This window comes from Oryctolagus cuniculus, chromosome 10 (genome assembly GCF_964237555.1).
Source record: "Oryctolagus cuniculus chromosome 10, mOryCun1.1, whole genome shotgun sequence".
In the NCBI taxonomy this organism is placed as follows: Eukaryota; Metazoa; Chordata; class Mammalia; order Lagomorpha; family Leporidae; genus Oryctolagus; species Oryctolagus cuniculus.
This window is the reverse complement of record NC_091441.1, coordinates 3,768,598-3,781,576: the sequence shown is the minus strand read 5'-3', so window position 1 is coordinate 3,781,576 and position 12,979 is coordinate 3,768,598. Positions and strand designations below refer to the sequence as shown.

The 12,979-nt window shown below is 49.0% G+C and overlaps 1 protein-coding gene across 5 annotated transcripts in view; it reads left to right on the top strand.

Moving 5' to 3' along the window:
- ZNF407 (zinc finger protein 407) overlaps positions 1–12,979 on the top strand; it is a 454,851-nt gene that overhangs the window by 428,309 nt on the left and 13,563 nt on the right. For 2 of the 5 annotated variants that reach the window (XR_011379296.1, XM_051851879.2), the window contains one exon: positions 620–12,135. The exons of the other annotated variants lie outside the window; for them this stretch is intronic. Coding sequence is in view for 1 of the 2 variants with exons in the window: in XM_051851879.2 (XP_051707839.2) it covers positions 620–672 (53 nt within the window). In the remaining variant the exon portion in view is untranslated. Of the gene's footprint in view, positions 1–619; positions 12,136–12,979 lie in introns of those variants that run through there. 5 annotated transcript variants of the gene reach the window in all.

The window sequence follows — 12,979 nt, the reverse complement described above, 5'->3', positions numbered from 1 at the left end:
CACCCCTCCCTGCCTTCTTTGAAGGAGTATATAATGGGGCCAGGGGAGTCGCTCTCTTAAAAAATGCACATTAGCTGGTTTATATATAGCTCAGGAAGGGATTTTTGTTGTTTTCAGATAGAGGCTAAGTGTTTAGAATTGGGCTCCTTGACAGTTCTGGCTTTGACCACAGGCAGCCACTAGAAGGCTCCTTGTAGTTCCTGGGTTCTTTAGGGTTCTGTTACTGGAGGCGCTGTTCCTGCTCTGTGGTTGGCTTGGGTTGGCATTCACCTTTGTTCCTTCATTCTTTCATTTTCTTCCAGGATTAGGAGCAACCAAAAGTAATGTTTCTTATAAAGTCGATCTGAATTTAAGATGACCCTGCCCTGTTACCATTTGTGTAGCCCTTGAATAAAACTTGCAAATTGTTAGTGATAGTGAGATTTTCATTGCTAAGTTGGTGAGTGCTATGAAATAAACATATTAATTGTATTTTATTATAAATAAGTTATATTATTTGACTATATCATGATATTTGACTGGTTTATTTAAAAAAAACTATTACATTATTGTTAAAGCAAGTGTGTTGTTTAAAATTTCATATTCTCTGTTAAAGATCACTCTGTTCCTAATGTTTTAGGCCAAGACATAGATTTATTTTGCATCAAGATTCTTCCAGACACTGAACACTAGGTACTCAACACAATGGTACAAATTCTTCTACAGCAAAGAATTCTCTTCTAGGCAAGTATTGCAGTGTAAAAGAGTGCTGTGTCAGCAAAGTACATCTGAAGGAAGAGTGAAGTTTTTTTCAGCTAGATTAAAGTGTGTCTGCGCACATGCATGACTGTAGATATGGAGATAATGTCTTCCGGACAGAAAATCTTAAAAATCTTCAGCTAGAGCTCTTTCTCAATGTCTGACTGGACATAAAAAGTCCCTCATCCTGATTGCAGTGCATGGTAGTAACTGAACTTTTCCATCTCTGTTGTTTATGTAAGATTGCAAGCACTCAGCTCATCTGAGTGTCTGAAGTCCCTCCTGCTGGCGAGCACTGGCGCGTTCCGCAGGGCACTTGGCAAGTCCCTGCCTCCAGCAGCAGCCCCTTCGCCGGCAAACAGCGGCAATGTTGCCCTGGAAATGCGGCTGCAGTTTCATGAGAATGAAGCACGAGGCACGCCAGGCCCATCTGTGCCAGCCTCGCACGACAGAGCCACCCGGTTTTTCCGTCATTGTCTTTTGTTCTCCGCGGCACGTTCATGGGGCTGTTTCACGAAGGCTAGGATCTGGGGGCATCCACTGGTCTGCACCGTTTTTGCTACTGTTTGTTCTCTGTTATGTTTGTCAGCCCTGCACCCCGTTTCTTTCTTTAAAAATGGCAACTTTAATGTTGACACTTTTTTGTCCTAGAAGACCACAGCGCTTGGGGCTGCGGAGTAAGCGTGAACTAGAGTAGGTGGGCGAATGTGCTCCTAAGCGGAAGGAACAGATCTGCTTGTGCAAGGCCCAGAATCCACAAACCTGTTATCTCATTATATTGATGTCAGCTTTCATTATCTTCATGAATGAGTATTTCCTGTCTCGATGCACGGTATTTGCATATGATGAACTGGCCAGCTTAAACGTGGCTGCTTTTCATGTTCCTGACTTCCATTCAATTGATCAGAAGTCATTCTTAGTTGAAATCACAATGAACCAAATGCAGTTAATCGTGAATCCACTCGAGCTATAAAACTGCAGTCAACCCATTGATTTCCAAATCTGAGTAACCCAACGGGCTGCTAGACCTAAACCGAAACCGCAGAGGCAGTGGTATGTTGGGTATAAAAGAGAACGCGTATTTTCATTTCTCAGCAGGAATTTTAGAAAGATAACTACACGGGACCAGTCAATCAGTCAGTGTTTTCTGGAGACTAAGTGGTTGACAGAGTCTAGTTGCCTACCATGAAACCACAGAGTTCTCCAACTAGGAGGGAGCCTGTGGACTGAAACCATGACTCAGGGCCACAGGTTTTCCCAGCGAGATTGGATGTGAGACCGGATAGTGGTGGGCCCTGCCGCTGCTTTCCACCAGGTGCTTCACTTTTGAAGTCTTAGCTTGGGAATTCTAGGACAAATTTTGGTAGTTCTGATTCTTCAAAATAACATCCAGGGAGCAGCATTGTAGCATAGCTGGTGAAGCTGCCCGCAGTGCCAGCATCCCCTGTGAGCGCCCTTTCAAGTCCCAGCTGCTCCACTTCTGATCCAGCTCCCTGCTAATGTGCCTGGGAAAGCAGTGGAGGACGGCCCAAGTGCTTGGGTTCCTGCATCCATGTTGGTGACCCAATGCGGCTTTGATCTGGGCCAGCCCTGGCTTTTGGTGCCATTTGGAAAGTGAACCCTCTGATGAAAGATTCTCTCTCTCTCTCTGCCTTTCAAATAAATAAAATAAATCTTAAAAAAATAACCTCCAGTCATAATCCAGCAGTTAGAAAGCCAAGTTGCTGTACCACCGAATTGCTGCCCTCCCCACCGTATCCACCTCCGTTGAGTCCCAGCCCCTGCTCTGTTTGTGTGGAGGCCTCTGTGCATGGCTAGACAAGGATCAGTGTGTGCGATTCTTCTCTTCCCTGTCATTTTCTTCTCATAGAATTGAGTTTAAGACTGCTTAAAGACAACTTTTCTGTAGGTACATTTCTGCCCAGGTGTAGCTGAAAAGCCTGTGGTCAGGGTTTATTTGGGTTTTGCCCTCTAACACCCTTGCCCTCGGTGCTTCCTGAGTTTGGTTCAAATAAGTGGTTCTACTCCTGACAGTTTCTCTGTAGACTGTAGAGGATTTGGGGAGGGGCAGCTTGGGTGCCATGAGTTAATCCACTCCTTGGAGCGCACACATCCCATGTTGGAATGCTGGTTCAAGTCCTGGCTACTCCATGCTTCTGGATCCAGCTTCTTGCTAACACACCCTGGAGGCAGTGGGTAATGGCTCAAGTTCTTGAGTTCCACCATCCTCAAGGGAGACCTGAATGGGACTCCTGGCTCCTGGCTTTGGACCAGCCCAGCAATCCTGGCTATTAGGAGCATTTGAATGGAAGATCTGTCTCTCCTCCTCTTTCTGTCACTCGGCCTTTCAAGCAAACAAACAAATCTTTAAAAAGAGAAAAGAATTGAAGGAAGAATGAGACCTTCTTTTTTAAAAAGCCTATATGCAAAAGCCAAGCTAATTCTGAGAATATATGTTGGATTTTAGGATTCTGATGCTACATAAATAAATTTGAAAGGTTGGACAATAGAACAAATAAAGGAATAATAAAAACATGTTTTAAGAAAGAGCCAAGCTCCGTGTCCAAATACCAATGGAGTCTGTGGTCACAAAAGGCTTCCATAGCCTTGGTGGCAGCCCATGACAAGAGCCTCACTGACGTCATAAAAGAAGATTGTTAGTTGTTAAAGGAACAACAGTAGTCACTGTGCACTTGCTCCCCATGTAGGACCTCTGTCCCTATTGAATTGTAATATGAGAATCGACTGCAAATTCCCTGCCCAAACTGTCCTCTATATGTTGTGTGTGTGCGTGGGTGTAAATTGTTGAAGTCTATGATTAGCATGGAGTTGGTCCTCCGTATATAAAGTCATACTAAAAGTGAACCATAATGAAGGAGGAGATGGGAGAGGGAAAAGGAGAGGGAGGTGGGATGGGAACTGGGGCTGGGGGGCGGTATGGGGGAAGAACCACTATATATTCGTAAAGTTTATCTATGTAAAAGTGCATTCATTAAATAAAAATAAAAAAAAAAAAGAGCCAAGCTTAGTGAGTTAGGCTAAGTATAGTTGTAGGGATCGGTTGTTGGTTTACATGTTGTACTAGGGAAACTGGTTTTGAGTAGTTGAACTCTAGTAGCTTAATCACTACTAGTAAGACAGTGTCAGGAATAGGAGCAAGAAATGCAGTGTTGTTGCAGCCACCAGGTGCTAACTAAGAGAGGCCTAAAGTAAGCTCTGAACAACGAGGCAGGCACAGCAGGCTTTCCCCCTGAGAGCACCTGCAGTCCTGCTCCCTCTGCCTCTCTGGCCTCAGGGTCAAGGCCGTGCTCTGCTGTTGGTGCCTGACACCAGGGCTGCTTCAGTCTCCTGGCAGAGTTTTAAGGCACGTTTTTGTAATAGAGACTTTCATAGGAGATATTTTTTCCCTTCATATTCTGTATGCAGCTTATCCACTGTGCTTCTAGAATTCTAAGTATTTTACTAATTCCTTTCAAAGCATGATTCTTACTAATAGTTACCTTGACACTCTGTAAAAGAAGTAAAATAACAACTGTTCACTCGCCAGGGTGATGCAGACACACAAGCACAGGGCTCAGATGGACACGTATCCACGCTGGGATGTGTGATGTCACTCTCTCTGCTTTGCCCTTTGGCAATTCTGCTGTGAGCTTCTCTCAGCCAGCAAATGAGGAATTAATTCAGTGCTGTCATCCTGATTGTCTTGCTACTCCAAGAAAGAGTAGAGCATTTCTGCTTAGAAAAATACTTGATGGCATTTAATAGTGAATAGAGCTGAAGGTAAACATATGAATTTCCATAATTCAGTGGACACAAGTTTCACATGCCCCCCCTTCTTTCTATTAGTGAAGCCACTAATCAGACAGCCTTGTCTTCTGCCCTTTATACAGAATACAGAGTGTGCTGGGAATCAAAACTCATCGAGCCTGTGCTCAGGGAGGGGAAGAAGACTAAACGGTAGACTTGGATCTGTAATGCCATCATGTGGACCACATCTTGGTTGTTGGCAGTGGTGCCGGGTCAAGTCACCACGGTTTCGGCTCTCGTTAGCATTCTAGTTGAATGATAAGGTCCAAGTCTTCCAAATAACATGGACGACCTGTTGGAGCCCTAACTTGCATCTGGATGGTGTTTCTTTTGGGCACCTGATGGCTGGTCACCCTCCCTCCCTCCCTTCCCTGACCCTGGGTCTCCTTCTTTGGTCTTCCTGACTGGCTGTGACTCTTTTTCAGTTGACAAGAGGCCCCTGAGTCTCATCTTCAACTTTGTTCTCAAAACAGCTAGATGGTTTCCATAAATGTTTACAATTATGTTTAAAATATTTATTTAGAGATTAAATAACGAGCCTGCAATTTGCAGAGAGTTACTTGCAAAAACATGTTCTGCTTATGCACAGTCATTATTCCTGAAAACTAAAAAATGAATTTGGATGTTCTCAGGATAGTATATTGAATATAGGTGGATGTGACATTTCCCGTTCTTACATTGCCTTTTGAAGTATTGGAGATATCTTTATGTGCTGTATAAGAATCTTGATCCGGTGAATGGAACTTTAAGGAGCTTCTGAAAGTCAGCTTGTGGCACATGTAGAGTTGCTGTCATAGCATTTTCTCCTGTGTCTTGGATTTTTCTCTTGATGTCTCTTACACTCCCAGAGACTAAATAGCAGTTTATGACCCAGAATGAAGATATATGCGCTCTGGTAGCCCAGCCCCCGTGGGTGGTACACCACGAGTACCCACCGTCCCAGCATGCAGAGTAAGTCTTGAGACTCTCGGGTTCTGTTGGTACAGGGAATGTGTATGATTGGTCTTCTTGAAATGAGAATCTAGTTTCCCCAGAGCACCCTAGGCAGCCTCAGAAGGTTCCGACAGCACCTGTTGAATTGGAGAACCCTCCCGTTGACCCTAAGATACTGCTTCTCGGGTCCTGAACAGAGAGCAAGGGACTTGGTCCCTTGATCAGGCTCAGGAAACGCGAACTAAAGGAAAGGGACTTTCTGCTTAGGCTATGAAGACTGCAGCAGCCCTGGGAGAAGCTCAGAGCTTTCCCGCCTGCATGCCCTTAGCGTCTTCACTGTTCTGGGAGTTCAACAGTGTGAGCCTCAGACCGCGGCCGCCCCAGCACCCTCCTTCTTCCTTCACACCTGCCTTCTCCCCTCATTTCCACTTTTCCCTGCCTCGCCTCCCACCCGCTTTGATCCCCAGCAGTTTGGTTTGATCACACCGTGGAAGCCACGGGGTCTCAGACTCGCCGCCTCGGACTCTCCCTCCGTCTGCCCGCCTCCAGCAGCGGCATTGCCCCACGGTCAGCTCTTCGGCCAGCGTTTCTGAAAACAGCTTGGCGTGCGTCCCACCGTGTGACCAGAGCAGTGTGGGACATGCTCGGCCCCTTCTCATCCGGGGTTTCCTGTAGGAGGCGGTCACGGAACTAAACAGTGAATTTACACTGTGGTGCGTGTGTGAACAGGAGAAGGTGTGAGGGACCCTGCGGGTGGACCTGGCCTGGAGTGCTCGGGGAAGCAGCTGAACCTGTGTCTTCCTTCTCAGCCTCCCTGATTCCCAGAGTTGTGGCTCCGGGCCTCCCAGCAGCCTCTCAAAACCCTCCGCCGTGTCTGTCGCCACTGTCTCCTCTGTCTCAGCCCCGTCTTTTATCCTCTCTTACACTGGCTGCTGGGAAAGCCTCCAGCCTCAAGGCCCTCGCTGGGTCCCGTCACTAGGAGTCGTGTGCCATATTCGCACCCTCGCTCCTCCCGGGAACCCAAGTTTGACCATGTATTTCCTTCCTTCAGCCTCTGCAGTGGCTTCCTGTCACTGTGAGATCCCCAAGTCCACACCCCTGCGCACTGCAGGACGTGACAGCTCCTGCCTGTCCCCCTGCCCCCGGCGGTTCCCACGCGCTGGCGTCTGCAGCTGAGCCGCACTGCCTGCCGGCTTTCGCCTGCGCTGAGATGTTTTCAGGACCTGACAGGTCTTTCCTCTTTGTGAGAGCCGTCCTGATCCCTACCCTACACCAAGTGACTTGTTCTTTCTTTGAAAGCATGGCTATTCGCATGTGTGTTACTGTTTCTTTACCTTTTATTTATTATAATTATCATACTAGTACTTCTAAATAGATTACTAATTTGTTTTTTTAAATATTAATTAACTTATTTGAAAGGTAGTGCATGAGAGAAAGAAAGGGGAAGATAGAGAAATATCTTCCACCTTCTGGTTTACTCCCTGCAAAGACCACAGCCGCCAGGTCTGAGTTAGGCCTAGAAGCCAGGACAGGAAGTTCATCCAGGTCCCCTGCAGGGGTGGCAGGGACCCAACTCCCACTGCCTTCTTGGGCACCAGGGCAGCAAGCTGGTTTGGAAGTAGAACAGCCAGAGTTCAGGCCAGCACCCCAGATTGGGATGCCAGTGTCGCAGGAGGCAGCTCCACCTGCCGCAGCACAGGGCAGCCCCAGATTCTCAGTCTCCTAAAGCCAGAGCTGTGGTCTGCAGTTGCCTTGTGGTGTAGCGGACTCTCAGTATTAATATCTGTGAACAAAGAATTAAGGAAATCTGAAATGTGTTCCCCCGTGGAGCATCCAGAAAATTTAAATTAGTGAGTAGATATGAGACCCCCATATAGCTAGGGACTTGGGGAATAGCTTTACTAGGTAACTGAGAATTTACTAGAAAACTATTTTAGCGCTAGTCTTTGGACCATATCGAAGGGTTCGGCCTGCCCTTTTCTTTCCTGCTTGGTGCAATCCAGAGAGTAAATAATTTCTGTTTTTCTTTGGTGAACTCAGAATCTTCACTGCCCACGCCTGTTAGTTGGAAGAGGAGTTCTTGTTGAACTGAAAGTGAACTCATCGTTTGGGGTTAGGTTTGAGTCCCTGACATGACTAGTCTGCCGTCAGGAGCACTGTGCCATTACCTCCTCACAGGACGGCTCAGGCCTCCAGGACCTGGACTTCATCCCAGAAGCACTGTTTCTGTCTGCTGTGGGACTGTTGCTGGGCCTTCTAACTTTATAACTGAGTGAGCCCAGCAGAACTCAGCTCTCAGTGGGCAGCTGCAAACATGTGGCCAGTTCATCAGAACCCAGCTTACCATGGGAGTCTGTGCCATGGTCGCTGGCCACTGTTACCCTGTGCTTATGTGATGTGCTTCCTCCTTGCCCGGAGCTGTTTCTCTAAGGCATGGAATTTTGCTCTGGATGGCATGGACAGAATCCCAGGGGACCTTCAGTGGCGTGCACCACATTTCCCCACTTTGCACCTCTCCTCCTCACGTGGCCATTAGACCGTTAGGCAGGGCCGGTTGCCCCACCACCGGGGCATGCTGCAGAGCCAGCCTCCTGTGACACCCAGCGCATGGACTGGAGCAGCCTTCTTAGTGGAAGATCTTGCTACCAGCATCAAGGGGCCTCCAAGGCACCCCGCTTCCTCCTCTGTGGCTGGAGGTACAAGGTGAAACAATTTGTTTTGCACTTTGGAGGAGAGATATCTGCAGGACTATTCACTCGACCCTATAATCTTGACTGAAGCGTTAGGTCCGGGCTCTCTCTGGGGTATATCTTCCTTCTGCAGACCGTGCGTGTCTTACTTACGCCTCCTGAGTGCCGGCCTCTCCTTGGCTTGTGCAGTCTGCTCCGCACGGTGTCAGTAGCGTTGTAGGCTGGCGTGGTGTTTCATGGGATGTCCGCCCAGTGTGGTGCCTTTGAACCATGCTGTGACTGAGGGCAGGAGAGGACAACATAGCCTTGAGCAGACTGAATACTGACCGTCCGTGGGAAAGCAGAGTGCCGCCCACATCTCGGTCCCGGGACCAAGGCACCGAAGCAGCATTTCCCACCACTGCGCAGTAGCGGAGCGTCACCTTGTGCCGAGGCCCGTGGGCTTACCTCCCCGGGCAGCACCGTCTCCCGAGCACTGCCTTAGTGCTTAGTGCTTAGTGCTTAGGCCCCTCAGCATTACCTGGACAAGCCAAATCCTCCAGGAAGCAGGGTTTAAGGAGAGACAGTAAGAGGGAAGGTGGAGGGAGGGGCGAGAGCCACCCTTCCCCACGGCAGGCCTGCTCCTGTCAGGGACAGAGCCACAGAGAGAGACGGGGGCCGAGCCGGCTGGCGAGAAGCTCCCTGGCTTCGGGAACAGGCCTGCGCGCTCTGTCACCTGCGAGTCTCCTGCGGAGGCAGTGGGGGCACTGTTGTTCCTGTTCCTGGTGGGAGATGTCAGTGGTGGGTCTCACGGCCTCCTCCCGGGTTTCTAAGTGACTCCAGTTGTGGCAGTTGTGTGTTCTTTGAGTCTCATTTGTCAGGCCCTCCCTGTCAGTGATACCATGGGCACTTAAACACAGTAACAAAAGTCCTGCGAAGTGTGTACTGCCCACAAGAGCCAGGGCAGAGTCAGCCCTCTCCGGACAGTGCCCAGACCCCAGCTGGGTGTCACCTAAGGAAGTGTGCTGTGGTGTCCAAGAGCTGCGGCCGGAGGTCGGTCACCTGGAGCCGGGTCATCAAAGGTTCCACTTGGCGTACCTGGTGGAGCCGTGGTGTGTCGGATCTCTGGGAGGCTGACAGCCATGGGATTAACAGATCTGCTCCTGCTTCAGCAGATCTCGATGTGGAACCCAGGTGCCAGCCAGGACTTCAGAGCCCTGATGTGAATGCCCTCTGCACTGTCCGTAAAAGATTGTCATCCAGCCTGTTCTGCGCGGAGGCTCCTTGCTAAGGCTAAGGTTTGCACTCTACTCAGTGCTAGGGAGACGGAGTTTACTTCTGTCTGCTCTTCCAGCTTTGTTCTCCAGAACCATGAAGAACAAACCTTCTCCCTTCTGCAAGACAGTCCTTTAAATATTTGAAGATTTCAACCATTCTGTTTTCAAGTCCCACATTGTTTTTATTTCTCTTCTCTATGTTCAAGTCTGGCATTGTTTTTTGTAAAACCAGTGCACCTGAGTCTAGCCTGCCCAGCGTGTCCCTTTTCTGGCTCTGCCTGTGTCCACGCAGCCACATCCCTGAACTGATGCTGTCCTGTGTGCACCAGCTCTCTCTGCTCCTGGTGACAGGACCTCACACCTGTCCCCAGTGCACTTCATTATGTTATATGCTTAACATGCCGCAGATAGTTGAGTCATGTAAAATGTTCTGCAGACCCACAGCTTTACTTGCATGTGTACCCATCGCAGGTGAACGCTGACCCAGGATGCGTTCGTACAGGTAGATCAGGAGTAGTAATGAGCCCTTACTGTGTGTCAGGAACAAAGCTGAGGACTTCACATGGACTGTCTCCTTTACTCTCAAGACAATAGTAGTAGTATTCCCATTCTGTAGATTACAAAATCAAAATTTAAGGAATGTAGGTAACTTCCTGGAACTATAAAAAGCCTGAGATTTTACCTAACTTCATAACCAGCACCTCATCCTGCCACAGTTCATGGATACTGGAAGAAGACATGAGGCTCCCGGGTCAGAGACCGAGACTCTTGTAACTCACAGCTACAGTGAAGGCAAGAAAGTAAGTCTCTGTCCAGGTTCCCAAGTCCCAGTTCCCACAGCTGACAAGGGGAGAGCAGTGCCGCCTGTACCCTCAGTAGGGTGCAGTACAGGAGATGAATTGTGTGCCCAAATATTTTATCAGAAGTAAGTTTGTCTGTCCTTTGCTCTGAAAGAAAATGCTGTTCTCCAAGGTGGCTCACTCTGGAAATATCCATTAGATAATCTAGAATAAAGGCAAGCTAGCTCTGCAGACACGTGGGAGAGCCAAGAAGACTTGTCTTCCCCGCAGTGACTTGCTCCCATCTAGCAGGGAACTGGGTCTAAGCATGCCGACGCCAGAGCTCAAGCTCTTAGGGAAGAATCTTAGAGATCATTGAGTCCCTCCTCCTTTAGGTTCTCAACTGCATGTGACCGCTCGGCTGTTAGATGCCCAGTGTTGGAGCTCAGCTCCCGTGGTCATAATAGTTCTACCCTCAAGGAGTCCTGCTCCAAAGGTGAACATCCTTATGAAGCATTAAAATGTAGTGTAGAGGTTGGAGATTCATGCTGCAGGCCATATGAGTATCTACTTAGGATCACTAGTTAAACAGACGTACAACTGAAAAATGTGTAAGTGCCAAATTGCTTTCCTTTTTATTATATTTTTATTTATTTTCATTTTATTTGAAAGGCTGAAAGACAAACATCTTCCATCCACTGGTTTACTCCCTAAATGTCCACAACAGCCACGGCTGAGCCAGGCGAAAGCTGGGAGCCAGGAACTCCGTCAGGTCTCCCATGTAGATGGCACAGCCCCAAGTACTTGAGCCACCTGCTACCTCCCAGGGTGTGCATTCCCAGAAGTGGGTAATTGGAAGCAGAGCTGGGACTTGAACAGGGCTCTCTGATAGGAGAGTGCTGGCAACCCAAATGCTGTGCCAAATGCTATCCCCAACTTCTTTTGGGCAGAGTTCAATACCGGTGCCTTAGAACCTAGCTATTTCTGCCATATTTATTCAGAAACACTTTTGATAGGTGATAAACATGACAAACCACAAAGCGTCTAGGGGCTTTCTTTCTTCTTGTGCTCATTCAGGGAACCTAAAAATTCTGCTCCCAGTATGCTCTGATTTCACAGTGGATATCTGTTCTTCTACATTTAGTTCTAAGTGGAATAGATCATTACCTTTCTCTTCCAGTTCCTGGCTACCCTTCAGAGCTCAGGAATGTAGGTGGGATTGTATTTCCCACCACAGTAGCTCCTTTTAAAAATATTTGTCTATTTGAAAGGCAGTGACAGAGACCCAGAGAGGGACAGACAAAGATCCTCCACTTATTGGTTCACTCCTTAAATGGCCCCAGTAGTCAAGTCTGGGCCAGGCAGAAGCCAGGAGCCAGGCACTCCATCTGGTTCTCCCGTGTGGGTGCAGGGACCCAAGCACTTGGCCATCTTCCACTGCTTCCCAGGCACATCTGCAGGAAGCGGAATCAGAAGCAGCGTAGCCAGTGCTCCAACCCCTACACCACAGTGCTGACCCCCACAGTGACCTTGATGAGGCAGAGCGCTGGCGTCAGAGCCACAGGAACAGATGGGAAGCTGTAGCGGAAGTTCTGGTAGGGAGAGAGAACTCACGCAGAATGAAACTCCGAACTTTGGAGGTTTTAAAGCCGCTGCAACTCCATAAATGCCCGCCCTTTAAAAACATGAGAATTGACAAGGGTTACTGAATTCCTGGGCATCAAGGCTTTGACTCCAGTGCACCTTCAGAGCCAGGCTGATCTCAGCCGAGGCAGCTCTGGGCCAGGCCCCAAAGGGCTTCTCCCATGGACTTCTCCAGGGTTCGAGCCCTGTGTCTTTACCTGGAGGCACAGCCCTGCTAGGCCCATCTGAGAGCCACAGCCAGTGCTGGTGCTAGAGAAGGCCTTGAACAAGGAGTGCGGGGAGAATGGGGATGAAAACTGAACTGGGTGGAACACTAAGCTGCATGTGTCTGTGATGGGATGTGTGTGTGTGTGTGAGAGAGAGAGAGAGAGATTCAAGAAGACACGAAAATTTGGGGTGGGCGCTGTGGCACAACAGGTCAAGGGACCTCCTGGGACACCTACATATCCCGTATTAGAGTGCCTGGGTTTAAGGACTGGCTACTCTGCTTCTGATCCAGCTGCCTGCTACTGTACCTGGGAAGCAGCAGATGAAGCTGAATCAAGCACTTGAGTCCCTTGCACCCACGTGGGAGACCTGGATGGAGTTCCCGGCTCTTGGCTTTGGCCTGGTCCAGCCCTGGCTGTCGTGGCCATTTGGGAAGCAAAGCAGCAGATGGAAGATGTCCTTCTGTCTCTCTCTCCATTCCCCCTCCCCAAATCATTCTTCCTCTTTCCAAATAAATAAATTTCTAAAAAAAAAAAAAAAAAAAAAAAAAAGGAGACGTGTGAATGTGACATGTGATGGAGCACGTGAAATGTTTGGATGTGGGGAGTGGTAACTAGCCTGCTGTGCGTGACATTGTGCGTTGGGGTTGTCTGGTGCTGTCAATGCACGGAGCCTTGCGTGGTCCAGATGTGGCTCTGCCTCTCTGGAGTCTCACACAGAGCCGTTTGCTGATCCACAGAAGCGCTTCCCTCGCAAGGGGCCCGGGAGCCTGCCCTCCGGCCTCCCACGTCCTCCGAAGCCCCTCCCCCTGTGGCAGGCCTGTAGCCTCCTTTTGGGAGACTGGCACATTCCAGCAGAAGTCTTTCAGGTCTTCTGCCTTAACCCTGCTGAAGGGCATGCCAGGCAGGCGCCCTGGGAACCCCGG